The sequence below is a fragment of the Lutjanus erythropterus genome, chromosome 5, assembly GCF_056507025.1.
Source record: "Lutjanus erythropterus isolate fLutEry1 chromosome 5, fLutEry1.hap2, whole genome shotgun sequence".
NCBI classification, from domain to species: Eukaryota; Metazoa; Chordata; class Actinopteri; order Lutjaniformes; family Lutjanidae; genus Lutjanus; species Lutjanus erythropterus.
Window position 1 is genome coordinate 20,931,426 of NC_139321.1, and position 16,787 is coordinate 20,948,212.

Sequence of the window (16,787 nt, forward strand, 5' to 3'; positions counted from 1 at the left end):
CAAACACAGAGAGGCACTGTGCTGTCTGTGCCCTTCTCAGCTTATGTACTTTGCATAAAAAGCATATCTGCAAGATGGTATGTGGAATGATGGGTGTAAGAATGTCAACAGCAGTGCATTTAGTATAATACTGGAAGTCAGGATATAACAAGTATACAGAAGCATCAAATGAAATTAATCTTTTTTCTTCATGTGAAATATGATGATAAAATTCATCTAGGCTGACACAGATATAGGGAGGTACATGTAATGAAAAATTCTTTTTGATTTGACATGTTTATCCCAGTACAGGCACCATTACTGTTCTCCGTTTGAGTGTCTACTGCTCCCTGCTGGGGAATATAACACCACTTGATAGCTGTTCATCCATTTTGTTAAAGACTGCCAGCACTTGAAGCACACAAATGCAAAAAAAAGAGTCATCAGTTTGTTGCACACAAATACACTTGTAGCCTGCGATATATATGATGATTGGTTGACTGGAAACTTATGCAACTCTAATGTCAAAATGTGTCACTCTTGCAGGTATGTAAGCTCCGTGAACGGCTCCAGGAGCAGCGGCAGGCTAGGGAGCTTGAGCAGCACAAACATGCTGTTGCGCTCACTGACCTGCGTGCCAAACTCCACGAAGAAAAGCTACGGGAGATAGCGGCTGTCCGTGAGGCCGTGGCACGGCAGCATGATGTCGAGCTGGCCCGGGCCATCAAGATCCGGGATGCCGAGGTGCAGAGGCTTCAGGGGCTTGTAAACGCACTGAGAGACGGAGCTGCTGACAAGCTCAAAAATGCTTTGCTTGGAGAGGCTCGGGAAGAGGCCAGGAGAGCTTTTGATGGGGAGAGGCTAAAGCTGCAGCAAGAGGTAGGTTGTGCCATGTATTTAGATTACATTAATATAGTATTAATTACATTTCCATCATAGATTGTGGAAAAATTTGTACATGCTAACTGTGACACCGAATATACCCAAGTATTAAAAGCTGCTTTCACACTTGATTTTCACAGAGTAGAGCTCAGCCTAATGTGCCTCAAAATTCTGCCTCTTGTCATTGTAGAAATGTCATTTGATGCAGGTCACCATATTTAAAACACATTATCTGTAGATTGTGGTAGCTGTTTTGATGTTTTTGTTGTAATTAGGTTGTGACCTCACAAAATTGTGGAATGACTGTTGCAGATTGGTGTTCAATATATATTTTTAGATTAAGGCAAAGTTTATTGTGGAAAGTTGGCATTCTGAAACTATTATGTGAGTGCACATGTGTTTGTGTGTCTATGCCGGGTGTTGATGTGGAACTGTGTAAACCTTTTGTAAATTTTCTGCTGAAAAACAGGAAGCAGGCTGGAAAAGCCCGTTGCCAAGCTATTGTTCCATTGTAGCCTTTCCAGACAAACAGGGCATCTATCATTACACCTGTCTAATGGAATAGGGGATGGGTTTGTTTAGAAACCAGTATCACTCTCTTTGTTGTTTTTGATTTTGTGTGTGCTAATGTTGTGTGTGTGTGTGTGTGCGGCCTTTTAGATCCAGGAGCAGAAGACAGCCAGGAAGCAGGCGGAGGAGGCTCTTGGAAATGCTCTGCAGGCGGATAAAGCCAAAGCAGCAGATCTCCGTACTGCCTACCAACAGCACCAGGACGAGGTGCACCGCATTAAACGAGACTGTGAGAGAGACATCCGCCGACTGGTGAGACAACGTGCTGCTGGGAAGACACACACCACAAATACTACAGATGTCTAATCTTAAACTGACATGGCCGCTAGCTAAGCCTTTCAGTAAAGGCTAATGCAACAAATATTGCCTAAAGACACTGTTGAAGGCATTCTTGCTGGTGACTCTAATATTTCCTAGATGTTACACAATTTATTAGAAATTCTTCTGCCTATTTAACCATTATATACTTATTTACACCAGTTATTTCACATTTACAGTATCAACTTGCCCAGACTGTCAAATATAATATAAAATAGGTTTTCATTATCTTTAAAATTCAATACCATATATGATCACTAAGGCTTTTGACTGTGTCAGCTGTCTCGGGCCCTGGGTCAAGGGAGTGCCTAAAAGGGCCCTTTAACCTTTCAGTAGTAAAGTAAACTTTCAAAATGGCCAGGTGACAAATTCAGGTGTTCTGAAAAGAAGAGAGAAATGAAAAAGAGAAAGTTATAGCAGGGTGCAAATGACTTTCTGGCCAGGTATTTGTTCTGTTATGTCCATCACAATGAGCTAACCTTAATTAAATGACAAAATATGGAGTTGTAGTGACTCTGAAAAGACTGACCTTACACTGCTCTATAAACCGTATATTATTATTCCTGTGATAGGTTAACTTGACAAATGTAGCAGCTGTTACTTTTATAGCGCACATTTGAATATCACACATCTGTTTTCTTTAAGTACAGTCAGTGCTCACGGTTTATCTGAGGGTTACAGGCTAATTGCTGCACTGTCTGTCTGACTGCTTATCTCATTGTGTGGTTCTTATCTGCAAAAATAAAAGTCTATTTATCTGCTGCAGGTAGTCATTAACCCCTTTACACACAGTAGGGCTACAACACCTGGCATTGTTTTTAGTAAAGGAATGTTTTAACAAGGAGGCTTTATTATATTTGGTATCAGAGTCATTAAAAGAGCAAAGCATGGCTGACTGATGGAGAGCACACACTACAGGAAATACCAGTGTTAGAGAACAAAATACAGAAGGAAGTGGAAGTGGGAACATTTGTTAGAAGATATTGTGTGAATGCAGAGAACAAGAAAAAAGCTTCATAAATTAACCACAGAGGAAGCACAATATTTTAAAAGCTAAAACACTGTCTCTCCCTTATTCTGTTGTCAGCCATCAGAGCATACAGCATCTTAGAATGAAGGTGTACAGTAGACAGTGAGGCTTAAATTTAGAAGTTGCATCACAGTAAGACTAAAAAAGAGGAGTCACATACTTAATGTAAACTGGATACTCATGCTGGGGGTAAAATAAGTTAAATAAATGGATCAAGCTCAATTTCTGTTGAATTTCATGAACCTCTTTGATGTATTTTCTGCAAAATGATTTCAGAAATATCTGCATTACTTATGGTAATTTATTGTGAATATTTCCAGTGATGTTAATGTGGGCTGTAACTGGGATTTAATGGGAAACTGACTCACTCATTTGTCCGACCACCCACCATCATATTCCTAACCATCTTTCTTATAGATGGATGAGTTGAAGGCGAAGGACCGGGTGGTGGGTGCCCTGGAGAGGGAGCTGGGGCTGCAGGCTGGCTACACCCAGAAGCTCCAGCTTCAGAAAGAAGCCCTAGATGAGCAGCTGGGCCAGGTACGAGAGGCTGAGAGACACAACCATGGCAGCCCCAAGAGAGAGGTGGTGCCTGGGCTGGGGGACAACACAGACCTGCTCAACAACCAGGTATACACAGACAAACCAAATGCATCTGTATGTGTGCATGAACATGTTAAAAGGATAGTTTGGATTGTTTGTAGTGGAGGTTGTATGAGGTACTTTGAGTTACTCTGTTATGTTTCGTAGATGACAGTTGACATGCCCCTAAGCCCCAGAGTAATGTACTGCTGTGGACAGGGTTAGCACCAAAACGTATTTAACCACTTAATAAAAGGTCCAATGAAAAACATCAGTATTAGTTTAAGTGTGTGCTGTATTTTCACTGCTTTACCTTAACATCAGAAAGCCTTTTCTGAAGGGAAACAGCAGTTATATGAGCCAAACTTCTTAAACAAAATCAGTAATTTTGTCTCACAGAACACAGGATTTGTTGGTCTACTGCAGGGGTCCCCAAATGGCGGACCGCGGTCCGAGTCCGGACCCACACGCCATCCGATACGGACCCGGACCTATAACCAATAAATTATTAAGAGATTTAAATTTTGACGGGACGCTTCTATTTTAACTGGCGCAACTTTTCTAGTCTTTCCGGCGCTGGTTTATCTGATCAGGAAACACAGAGAAGCTGCGTGTGGAGGAGACTGTTGTTAATGACGGAGTTTATTACAACAGAAACTAACTTGATGGTTAATGACATCATCACCAACCAGATGCACTTACAAAATTAAACAACTGTATAAGGACGTAAAACAGGAGAGTCTGTGTTTCTCTGTGAGAAACTTTGAGATCTTCTCACAGCAGAGTGAACAAGTGAGGGAGGAGAGGAGGGCAGACTGATCACTAATCAATCACTGATACCGTCGTCCTCTCGGACTAATTAAAAAAATAAAAATACCAAAACTCGTGACAAACCAAACCTGGATGTCCACACAAATAAAGTCTTTGTGTGAAACACTGCAGAGTGTAACATCGTGCTGTTTACAGACAGTCTGCTGTCTGTAATTTGACAGAGAGACAGAGAGGGTCGTGTCTAGAAGGTAACCCTAGACCCACGAAAGATCGCGCGAGTTTGATTATTTTAGTAGAAACAACGAACACAAATCTCGCGAGAGTTGTGCAAATAAAGCGTTACCTTCAAGACACGACCGAAAAAGGTGCGCAGCTCCAAAAATATAAAATCATGTCGTGGTGTTGACGTTTTTAATGTGGCGGGCCGCCATAAATAAAACACTATTCACTGATCCACAGAGAGTCACTGAAACACTGATCACTGACCTGCTGTGATGGAAAAAATACTTCAGATTTTTACATTGTGGTATTAGTGTTTTTACTTAATTACAATTTAATATTTTGCATGTTATTGTTTCCATTTTTGAAAAATCAACATTTTTATTGCTGTTGTTGTACTTTAATTGTATTCTTATCATTATTTTTTTGATGACTAAATACAGACGTGCAAACTCGTAAGAGGAGAAAAAGGTGTCATGTTAGTAAACCAGTCCTCTGTCCTCTGGGGGTCTGGGAGCGTCTGTCCTGCTCCAGAAGAAAAATGTTGTGATTTTAACATGTTAACAAAACATTCTGGTGACTGTTTCAGTTTAAAGAGTTAGTTCCATCTTCTGTTTGTGGTTTCTGCAAACATTACTACCTTTACTTTTACCTTTGTGCTTGAAAAAAAAAGTAAAAAAGTAAAGTAAATACAGTAAAAGTAAATCTACATTAATTATTAAAGTGTTTTTACTTTAGCAATTTATAGATGTTCATTTAATAGACCTGTCTTATCTTTTCTTTTGTATATTGTTCTTAAATAAAGCAGAAGTAATGTAATAAAAGAAAATGCAGAAGAATATTTCTTATCTGATTACTCGATTAATCGGCAGAATAATCGATAGATTATACTTAAATTTTACTGGTTCAGCCCACTCAAGAAAGTTAGACATTATGATGTTCCGGACCTTTGCTTTAGGAAATTTTCTCTGACTGGACCTCTTTGAATTTTAATTGAATACCCCTGGTCTACTGCATCCTCAGTCAGTTTGTTTGTTTGTATTATTGTTGTGTGACTCTGGTGTTTTAAAAGTTAGTTTGGATTCAGACAATAACACAACTAAGCCAGCAACTCCTGTTTTCTGTGATGTAAAATGACAGATTTTGCTTAAGAAGTCTGGTTGCTTTGGAAATATAGCATTGGTTTCCTGCCTGAAAAGGCTGTCTTACTGACAGGTAAAGTGATGAAAAGATTTCAAACATAGCGTACACTTAGATAGATTTTATTTTTTATAGGTGGACCTTTTTTAGATGGATAAAATAAGTTTCACCGCTGACCCTGTCCACAGCAGTAAGCATTGTACTGGGGCTTTCCCAAAACTTGGGGTGTGTTGACTGCCATCTTCTGTAGTTAACACACTGACTATGGATAAGTACCTCACATAACCCCACTTCAAATAATCAACGCTATCCCTTTAGTACTTGTATCATCATGTAGTAGCATATATTCTTCTGATATTTACTATACATTTGACAATTTTCATACAAAGAATACAAAACATTGTGTGTGATATTCTTGCTGTAATTTCTGGAGATTATTGATGAGTTCCTAAAACAGCATTGAAAATAAAACTACTACAAGGAGTTTTTAACTGGTTGTGACACAGTCTCGATTTAGTGCTGATGCCTCTGTACGACCTAAGCAAATGAGACAATCTGCAAGAAGGTGGGCTGTTTCTGTGTAGCTGTACTTAATGGCTGCCACTGGGTCTGATTCTCCTAGAAATCAGATGAAATGAGCCCATTTTTACGTTTGTTTTGTTGCTTTAGCAGGTCTTTTAGGCAGGCTGACCCCTCCCACCATTTTAATTTTAAATGAAACATTTAGACTTGGAGTGCATACTATATTTTTGCCCGGTAACAAGGAAAAACATCAATCATATTGGAGATGTACAACAATATTGTATATCTGCACATACAGCTCATGCAGTCATGAGAAGCATGTGGATATACTGTGTATAGTTCACACAGTTGCTCAGTGAAATTGCATCTCAACCCTCATCCCACCACCTCCTCTTTCCCATCCATCTCCATTACCTGCCTGCTTGCCTGCATGTACTCCCATTTTTTTTAGATTTTGTCTTCCTCCTCCTGTCCTCTCCCCCCTACTCCACAGGAGATGGAGGAGCGTGACATGAGGAGGTTTCAGCTGAAGATTGCGGAGCTCCACTCAGTCATCAGGAAACTGGAGGACAGAAATGCTCTGCTGGCTGACGAAAGGAATGAACTAGTGAGGAACACATTTACAGAAGAATAAACATGTAAAGATTATAGGCGTGAAAATACAGAAACACATATTATTACACTTAAAAGAACATAAACACATGAAGAAACATACATGCCTATGAGATGAGTATTCAAACTAGGGCTGCAACTAATGATTATTTTCATTGTCAATCAATCATTATTTACTTGATTAACTGATTCGCAGTTGTTTGTTTTAAAATGTCAGAAAATGGGAAACATGTCAGTGTTTCCCAAAGCCTAAGATGACATAATCAAATATCTTGTTTTATTCACAACACAAAGATATTCAGTTTACTGTCATAGAGAAGTACAGAGACCAAGAAATATTTGTATTTAAGAGACTAAAATAAGTTTAACTTTTTTCTTAAAAAAGTTACTCAAACCTATTAGTCCTTATCAGAGTAGTTGGTGATTACTTTAATTAATCAATTATTTGTTTCTGCTCTAATTGAAACATTTTATTTTCTAAGCCCTCCAGCCTTGATCTTTCCTCTCCTGTTAAAACTGGAAAAACTGTGTCACTACAAAGCAGGACTTAAGATTGCAGTGTTTCCCCTCCCTATTTCCTTCCTCTGTCTAGTTAAAGCGGGTGCGAGAGGCAGAGAGTCAGATGAAGCCCATGTTTGAGAAGAACAAGCGGCTGTCCAAGAAGAATGATGACCTCCTGCAAACGTTGCAGCGGATGGAAGAGAAACTGAAGAACCTGAGCCGAGAGAACGCTGAGATGGTGAGATGCATCCAGTGTATATTTTACCTTTCTGTTGTTTTCCCTGTTCTCTCTAGTTAAAGATTGCAAAGTTCAAATACGTAATAACAGATAGATATTGTAGTTTTAATCTTGGGGTGTTGCTGAGAATTTAATCAAAAAGGAAACATGACCTCTACTGGCCATTTGAGGAAAACCATGAAATTGTTTTAAGTACAACTACAATTTGGTCTGTTTTACTCTGTCTCCCTCACTCAGAAGGAAAAAGCGTCCTCCTCTCGGCCCCCCTCACAGCAACAGTCCATTCAGACCCAGTTGAAGCGGCCAAGCTCCCTGACAGACCTGAGCCATGCCCACGAGGAACAGGAAGTGGAGTTCCTCAAGCTGCAGGTTTCTGAGCAACGTGGCATCATTGACGAGCTCACGCAGGTCAGGATTTTACTCAAACAGTCAGATGCCCTGTATATGAAATCAGTCACTTGTAACTGGTTTTAATATTTACATTTCTAAAATTGCCACTGTTTTTATAACACAAGTCCTCTGGTGTTTTTTAATGAGAGCTGATATATCCCACTTTTTCTAAAAAATACTCAAAGATTGTTAGTAAATAGGAGTAGGACTAGATAATATAATGATATATGCTGTCAAATAATATAAATTTGTCTCTCATCAGACATGTTGTCATTGTGAGCAGTTTTGTTAAATTGTTTTATTAATTGTTTATGTTTATAATTTTCTTTTTACATGATACATGATTTTGTTTAATATACTGACATACTTTGATTTTCCAGGTATTTACTTACCTCAGTGGATATGCATAGACATTTGTGTCTAATTTGTTTATCCATTTCAGTATTATTAATATTACATACTTTATATTAGGGCTGCGCAATATGGAAAAGTCAAACAAAAATCATATTGTGACTATTTTTACTGATATTGTGATATGTGATACCATTAGTGGGAATTATTTTTGCATCACAATTTTCATTTACACTTAAAAAAAAAAGGTTATGATGATATGACATTTTTGGGGTCTGTACTAAACAAACATGTTTTCTTACATCTGGAGAACATGATCTGTAGGTCAGGGTGTCTCAGCAGCACTGCTGTATTCATTATAATGTTGTTCTGTCACATATTTTTCCTGCAATTTGGATATTGCCCATGGCCATATTACGATTTTGGTAATTTTGTGATTCATTTTGCTGCCCTATATATACAGTGATAACAGGATTTCAATCAATTCACCCAACCATAAATGGGTAGGCTCCTCTCTACCATCTGGATTAGTTGAATTAGATATACCTGTACATTTTCAGAATGAGCAGTGGTTGTGGATTGTGTAACAGATTATTGCTTTATGAAAAGATAATGAAAAAGACACACACATCCCTGTACCCAATGAGATGGGTGCTACATCACAAAAAACCTGGCACAGTTGAGAAGAGAGAGAGATTTGCACATTGAAAAGCTCCCGTTTGATAATTAGCATTTAATAAACAACGTTAATTAGCACCCTTCAAATGGGAGCTTTGTGGTGTATAGATCTATCTACTCAATTAAAATGTCTACACAATCTCTAATTCAGCAGAGTGTCTCATTTATTCACCTCCACTTGTCTTCCCCTGCCCACACTACTTTCTTTACCTTTAATCACAGCCCAGCTCATCACATGCAGCTAATTATGTCATCATAGAAATTCAACCCACATGGTTTATTCTTAAGATTATATTGTTTGCTGTTCATCACTACCACTTCATCTCAAGCATCAGCACAGTCTGGTTTTCATTCATTGGTTTCATTCTTGCATTCTCATTCCACCTAGAATTGATCAGAAGCAGACAAAATTGGACACGGCTGCATGAAATATTATATTCTGATGACAGTTAATGTTTTGATTAAACTGAGCGAAGAGTGTGCAGCTTAGAGTCATGTCTAAATTTCAGATGTGATGTTCATCTGTTGTGTGTTTGTCTTTAGGAACGTGACCGATTGGTGATGTACAAAAAGAACAGGAGGAAACCTCTCAAGGTGCCCAAAGTAAGAGTTCATGAGTGTTTTAAAAACTCTGTTAATCAAGTGGTGTATCACTAAGCAACTGCCCTACATGTGGTTGACTGATCCTTGAGCATTCTGTGTGTGACTCTCTGTGTATGTATGTGTTTAATTGGGCTCAGGAGACAATGATGACAGTATCCCTCACAGCAGGGAGTATCATGCTGAGCAAACACGCAACTCCTGTATGAACTGTTCCCACAGCTAGTGGAAAATCATTTGTTTTTTGATGTTTTATTTTATTTTGTGTACTGCTATTGTACGACCAAGGAAACATTTATAGCAAAAATTGCAAATTTGATTTCAGTGCAGCAGTTTGTGTCTTAGCACTTCCTTTAGTATAAATAAAGAAGGGCAAGGCATGATGAGAACTAATTGGTATGATACGTGTGCATTTGAGTGTGCACGTTTAGGCTAAAACATCAGGGGACATCTTAGGTGTTGCTAGGAGGAGGAGTTTGTAGATGTGTGTCAGATGTATTCTCCCACCTCTCCTGCTGGAACCAGTTTGTCACCTTGGTGGATGCAGGGTTGGGCACAGCGGCTCAGCTCTTGGACTTTTCACCTGGAAATTTGTCTCTTTTTTTGGACTCAAACAAGAAGCTAAATACATGAGAAGCCGGCCTTTTGGTTCTGTAGGAGTAGTTTGGTTGCAACCAGGAGCTTTGTTGTCTGCTTTTTGCATTTTGTGTGGGAGTGCAGCGGAAAGCAGTTGTGCTTTGTGGACATTACAGAAGGGCCTGAAGATCAACTAGCATAGTTCAAGATATGATAGATGTATTTTGGAGAAATTCTTCATAGTTTAGTGTGGGTGCTTTCATTCTAGTGGCAACATGACAGAGTATCTCCTCCTTATCCTCTACTTCTCTGCCTTCATTTGCCTCTGTGCCCTAGTCTGCCTCTACTTCTCTGGTTGCCAGGAGATGACTTATAAACATGATGGTAAGGTGCTCTGTGGGGTTTGGAAAAGAAAGAAATTAACAAACATGCAAAGACTTGATCTAATATGATCTAACAAAATGACAGTATCTACTTCTGACATGTTTTAAACAAAATGTTGGTGAATAAATTATTACCATACTCAAGGAAGCTTGAGTAAATTTTTAAGTTTTAAGAAACCTATGGTGGATTCTTTACTGAATTAAAAATCATCCATTTGAAATTAGCTTTGATATAATCCAGGTGAACATTGGCTTTGTGCTGGGCAACAAAATTGGATTTGATTTAACCATGTGCCTGTCCTCTTTTATCCCCCTTTGCCACTTTGCAGAGGCATGTTGTGGAGACATATTTTGGATTTGATGAGGAGTCCATAGACTCTGAGACTTCTTCTCTGACCTCCTATAACACTGACCTCACCGACCGCACGCCTGCAACTCCAGAGGAGGATTTGGAAGAGGTAAGAAAATCCTTTGGCTACACTGAAAGCAACTTGCAGTGGGTAACTTTTGTCTCCCCCTTCTGGCAGTGAGAGTAATTACACTCACACTACAGACAAACTTTTAAAGTATTAAAGTATAAGTATTAAATCAGGCCTTTAAAAAACAAATTATCTCATTAACCAATCTTAATAGTTAATTGTACTGTATGTGAAGCACAACAGCATCTGAGTTAATTCATGTTATGTTTTTTTTATTTTTGTGTGTGTTGCTTTTTAAAAATAAATAAAAAATCTTCTTCCTCTCATTATTATTATTATTAGTATTAGTATTATTATCATTATTATTATCTGGCTATAGTCAAAGGAGGCAGGGCTATGAGGGCAGTGCAGTGGTATGTTAGTCAACTCACTGTCAGAGAGAACAGAGAGCAAGAAAGTGCAGCTGGTAAAGCTGTATTGAGCATTGAGGAGTGAAATATCGTAATTGATAAATCGATTAATTTGACAACACTGTTTTCAGTTAAGTTGAAGTAATGGTTTGTGCGTGTCTTTGTCCCTGTCCCTTTTTGTATAATATATCTATCATATCTTTAATGTATATTTTTCTTAAATGAAGAGTGTTTCCCGTGAAGAGTCAGAGCTTCGTTTCCGTCAGTTGACCAGAGAGTACCAAGCTCTCCAACGGGCATACGCCCTTCTCCAAGAACAGACGGGGGGCTCTCTGGATGCTGAGAGGGAGGCCAGGGTGTGTACTACACACTACATTCGAAACCTTTCTGCTTCCTTTACCCAGCAGTTCTAAAACATTTTGCAAAAAACTACATAGTTAAGAAGTAAATATACTGTACTGTAACTTCCTGTACTGTAAAGTCTAGTGAATTATTGTAATTGTATTGAAACTGGTACCTGATGGATGATGTTCCCTCCCACAGACACGTGAGCAGCTGCAGGCAGAGCTCAGCAGCTGCCAGGCCAAGATCGTTGACCTGGAGAAGGTCCTCGCCGAGAGGGGGCAGGTAACAAAGATAAGGGATGGTGACAGGAGCTCACTGGTCCTTCTCTCACTGGCCCTCCTGCATGTCTGTCTGGCCGCTCTGCTCCTGGGCTGGCGCTATGCTGACCAGGTCTGCCGCAGAATCCTGTGATGTCACTTCCTGCATGTGTGATGTCACAGCTCTGTGCCTGCATGTTCTGCCTCATCCTCTGTCCTTCCTGTGGTTGGTTCTGTTTTTCTTTGGGCTTTTCAGTGCTGTCAGACCTAGAGAGGAGGCTCAGCTCTGAGTAGATTGATTCACAAGAATAATCCAGTAATATCTTTTCTTTTATGAAAATAAAAAAAAATACACAGTTTATGTTGACTTTAGTTATTTAATGTGTACAAAAGTTGCCATAAAACATTTTGGTCTGAGAACTAAGCCAAACTTGTGCATGTGTTGAAGAAAAGTCTTGGCTATTTTGTCAAAACCATGTAGATAATTATTATTATTATTATTTTTAGGAAATGCTGGCTTTGAGCACTTTAATTATTATATACAGTATACTGAATATCACGAGAAACTCAAATTATTAATAATAATTTATATCACTACTCTTAGTTTCCTCATGCGTTGTGAAGTTTTCCCTTTTTTTGCAGCATGTTTTCCGCATATTGCCTGTTCCACTGTGGCTTGATTCAGCTCTGTTATTTTGGTTTCCTGCTCTGCTGTTTTTCACCTCAGATTGCCTTCTGTTTCTCCTGTTACTGTGAGTTCCTGACGATTGTGAATGCAGCACCTTTGCCTGTTAGGAGTGGTCTTCATTCCTCTGGATCAATAAACTACTACTGCCACTCTGTCCCTGTCTGTTTGTGTCTGTGTCTATACAGTAGATGGTTTTCAGGTTTTGAGTTTTTTGAGTTATTGTGTTTTTGACAGCTTAGTCCATTACACCCTGTCATCGGGGACCCTCTCCTGTTCCTGGCAGTGTCATTTCTTGCTGATGTTGTGTTTGGTTGTTATGGCAGGATTCAAAGTGGGTGGAGGAGAAGCAGTACTTGCTCAGGACCAACCAGGAACTTCATGAGAAGGTACATTGCATTAGCCTATACACACTGTTAATGCATCACTTTATTAGGACCATTGATACTGAATCATGATCAGTGTTGGGTAACGGCATTTACAACTAAAATGCACTTGTAGTTATTAGATACAGTAAAATGTCAGATTTATTTGTTAGTCCTTACACCAAGTTAATTTAGTTAATAAGTCAGTTAATTTGCAAATAAATCATTTCAAAGAAATTTGAATTATGGTCATTTTAATGATCATTTATTTTATCTGGTAAATATTTTTTTTTATGTATTTTTACTTTGGCCCTGGCTTCTTGTCATTTTACAAAAGTGGCCCCCTGGCAAAACAAGTTGAGGATCCCTGCCATAGGCTGTGTCTGTCCTCTGCCTCAAATACAAAAAAGTCAACTGAGAGTTTCCTCTGGTGACAGGTGCAGGCAGTGGTACTTCTTGCAGTGGTGAAAATGCAGTTACATGCTAACAGTAATGGATTGCTTATTTGGAAATGTAATTAGATAATGAGTACTTGAATTGCAAAGCTGCCATGTTACATGACTTGTTATGACAAAAAAATTAATCTGAGTACTCTAAGAAGTTAGTTAGTAGGGCATTACCCCTAACACTGATCTTCATACTATATCATTGCAGACTGAAACGTGGTATGCTGATACAGTACCATAATATTGCATATTCTCTGTACTGATATTAAACAATACTTTTTTAATATTTAAGGCATATGAAGATTTGCTGCAAAATATTTTGTTCTGCTGCAATTTTTTTTAATTTAACAAAAGAGCCAAACATCTAAACACAAGCAGTTAAGAACTTTGGCTAAATAAAATCCAGTCTTAAATAAGTAAAGTTGCAGTTTAAATCAGATTATTCATAATGCATTGTAAAATACGCCAAGCCACGGAACTTGTATAACAAATATGTGCATATCTGTATGTGTGTCTGTGTCTGTAGATGTGTGCATTGCAGCAGACAGAGTCGCGGCTGCAGGCTGAGGTTCAGGATGCTCGGGATCAGAATGAACTGCTGGAATTCAGGGTTCTGGAACTGGAAGTAAGAGACTGTACCAACGTCAAACTGTCACCAGGAGGTGACAACAACAATATCAGTTCCAGACGCAAGACCTACATACAGTGACACACCAGACAGACAGATGCACATGCATATACTGTTCACTTATACACACTTGAGTCCTCTTCTGTATACATCTGTGTTTTGCATGGCAGCTGTGTGCATATCTCCTCTTTTGAACTGGAATATTTTTTTTAATTAAAGAATGCTGAGATGAATATAATTTTTAATTGAATAAAAATGTATTTAAGTTCACCATTCAATCCCATCTTTATTCATTTTGTCTCTATTTTTTGCATGCATGTCCTACATTTTGTTTACATTTTCCATAAGATTAAAGCTTATGTCCTTGGATAATTAAGAATAAAATAGTGTAGTGAAATTTTGGGATTTCTAATGTTTGTCTGCTAAGTCATTTTTCTTTGATATTAAAGTTAGAAATATAGATATGTCTAATGAGGTTAGGCCACTGACCCAGAGGTTTAAAGGCATGTAGCATCTAGAATATTATTTTAATTCCCTATCCCTCATATCATTTGATATTGCATCTATTTATATAGCAGTTGTGTTTGAATGCAGACAGTGTAGCATCTGTTTTAGATCACATTCTCAGTTTTAAGTTCCAGCATGTGTTTTTAAATTCCCTATTGGTTTGGTTTGGTTTCCCATTTAAAAGTATGGGTTTCCACCTCCCTCATTTTGGCAGATCCTGACCATGTTTTCAGTGTCATGTAAGTAAACCCCTCATTCTCTCCCTTTTCACTCACATTACATTCTGTGTCTCACAGTGCACCGCCACCAGTGTCATGATGAGCTATAACATGACTGTAGGACTTGTACAAATGTTAGTTTGACTGATGTCATGATGTATGTTTTCTGTAGGAGAGGGAGCGCAGATCTCCTGCCCTCAATCTGCACATGTCTGCATTCCCTGAGAACAGCAGCAGTGCCCTGCAGATCTACTGCCATCAGGAGGGAGTCAAGGTGACAAAACACTTACACAAACCCAAACTGTTTTCCTTTAAGACTGCATGCAGTCATCAAGAAGATGTTTGATGTTTTTGACATTTTTGCAGGATGTAATCATTCCTGAACTGATGAAGAAACTGGATATCCTGGGGGATAACGGGGTGAGTTCAAACACACTGTTGGATTAAAATAAGCTCTTTTCAAGGGACAATTCACCCCAGAATCAAAAATCCATATTTTTCCTCTGTCCTGAAGTCGCATTTATCCGTTTAGATTTGTTTTGTTGTGAGGTGCAGAGTTTTGGAGATATTGGCCATAGAAATGTCTGCCTTCTCTTATAAAGTGTAATGGAAGTGAACAACACTTGGCTTATGGTGCTGAAAGCACAAAAAAAATACACACAGACCTTGTAATGAGCAGTTTCATGTTGGAACTACTTTCTTTCTAGTAGAAAGATAGTAGTTCTGTAGGACTCTAAAGTAGTCCTGGTAGACTCTACTGCAGAAAGAAAATAGTACATAAAACTGCTCACAACAAGATCTGTAGATTATCTTGACTGCTATAGGTCATGATTTTTGGAAAGAGAAACTTATATTTTTCAAATGTAGCTGAGTACCATTTAGTTCCATGATATTAGAGAGAAGGCAGACAACCCTACAGCCAGTAACCCTAAAACTCAACTCACACCAAAAGAAAATCTGGTTGGATAAATAGCACTGCTGGACATATTAAAATATATATTTGTTTTTTGGGGTGAGAGTTGTAATTTGTGATCATTCTGTTGTGCTTTCTGTAGAATCTCAGAAATGAGGAGCAGGTTGCTGTGATCCAGGCCGGGACGGTGATCTCGCTGTGTGAAAAGGTGAGTGAAAGGCCTCTCAGATATGTGTTTTCACTGGCACACAGTGGACACTTCATTTATTCCCAATGAAGCCAACACATTTGAGTTATTTTAATAAACAAATTAATACGTTAATATGGATGACAGTAGTTTAGTTATTTTAGCTTCTGAGAGAACATTAATCCCCTCATCATTTCTCTTTTGTGCCAATCTTCCCTGTACAGTGGTTGAAGCAGATAGATAGCACAGAGGCTGCTCTCACACAGAAGATGATTGACCTGGAAAATGACAAGGTGAAAAATTCATTTACTATTGTTTTGACTACATATGTGCAAAATCACTTTTCATCGTTATTATCATATACAATATTCCATTTAATTTCATGTGCAATTTATGTTCATATCTGATGCAATAGAACTTTTTATTACTGTCAGTATCACTGCCAGTATCACCTCCAGTGTCACTGCCAATACTACTTTTTTTTATTTTATTTACTTGTATTTATTTATTTATTTTTTATTATGTTACTTCTGTTGTTATTCTATTAGGGGCTGTTTTTTTATTCCTTGTACACTTCATATTTTATATTAGACTTTGTTTCAGTCATTTTGGAGCAATCCAACTCAAGAATTTCCTTTGAGATTAATAAAGTAGTAAAGTTATCTTATCTTAAAACAAGCTACTTATCTGCTTGTCTTCTTTTTTGCTCTTCTTGTGTCAAAAAGATGAAGTAGCGCTCATGGTTTCCTGATTCTTCTGAATATATTGTACTCATGTCAGTGTCATTCAGTTATGATACCACGCCCTGTATTATTTGTTATCACATCGCGTTGCAGGAGCTGTTCAGTAAGCAGAAGGGATTCCTTGAGGAGGAGCTGGACTACAGGAAACAGGCTTTGGACCAGGCCTACATGGTATGGATCCTGGGGCAGTATGGCTTGTTCCTTTACACAAAAGTCCACCTGTTAAATAGACAATATGCACTCATTTATAGTAATTACAACATTAACCAAGGTTTTGTAAAAGGCATAATGGTTCATGATAAAGTGAGTCAAGAATGCAGCG

At 38.5% G+C, this 16,787-nt stretch overlaps 2 protein-coding genes across 2 annotated transcripts in view; both read left to right on the plus strand.

Moving 5' to 3' along the window:
- Positions 1–16,787, plus strand: part of jakmip1 (janus kinase and microtubule interacting protein 1) — a 33,257-nt gene that overhangs the window by 11,438 nt on the left and 5,032 nt on the right. Inside the window, exons 3-19 of the mRNA XM_084719126.1 lie at positions 526–858; positions 1,522–1,683; positions 3,197–3,409; positions 6,507–6,620; positions 7,218–7,364; positions 7,602–7,772; positions 9,327–9,386; positions 10,672–10,800; positions 11,399–11,527; positions 11,715–11,798; positions 12,785–12,847; positions 13,796–13,894; positions 14,795–14,896; positions 14,989–15,042; positions 15,678–15,743; positions 15,947–16,015; positions 16,559–16,636. Coding sequence (XP_084575252.1) covers positions 526–858; positions 1,522–1,683; positions 3,197–3,409; positions 6,507–6,620; positions 7,218–7,364; positions 7,602–7,772; positions 9,327–9,386; positions 10,672–10,800; positions 11,399–11,527; positions 11,715–11,798; positions 12,785–12,847; positions 13,796–13,894; positions 14,795–14,896; positions 14,989–15,042; positions 15,678–15,743; positions 15,947–16,015; positions 16,559–16,636 — 2,073 coding nt within the window. The remainder of the gene's footprint in view (positions 1–525; positions 859–1,521; positions 1,684–3,196; positions 3,410–6,506; positions 6,621–7,217; positions 7,365–7,601; positions 7,773–9,326; positions 9,387–10,671; positions 10,801–11,398; positions 11,528–11,714; positions 11,799–12,784; positions 12,848–13,795; positions 13,895–14,794; positions 14,897–14,988; positions 15,043–15,677; positions 15,744–15,946; positions 16,016–16,558; positions 16,637–16,787) is intronic.
- LOC146326773 (uncharacterized) lies at positions 9,434–10,800 on the plus strand. The gene is made up of 2 exons (XM_084719124.1): positions 9,434–10,343; positions 10,672–10,800. The coding sequence occupies exons 1-2, from the start codon at positions 10,235–10,237 to the stop codon at positions 10,701–10,703; spliced, it is 141 nt and encodes a 46-aa protein (XP_084575250.1). The 5' UTR covers positions 9,434–10,234; the 3' UTR covers positions 10,704–10,800.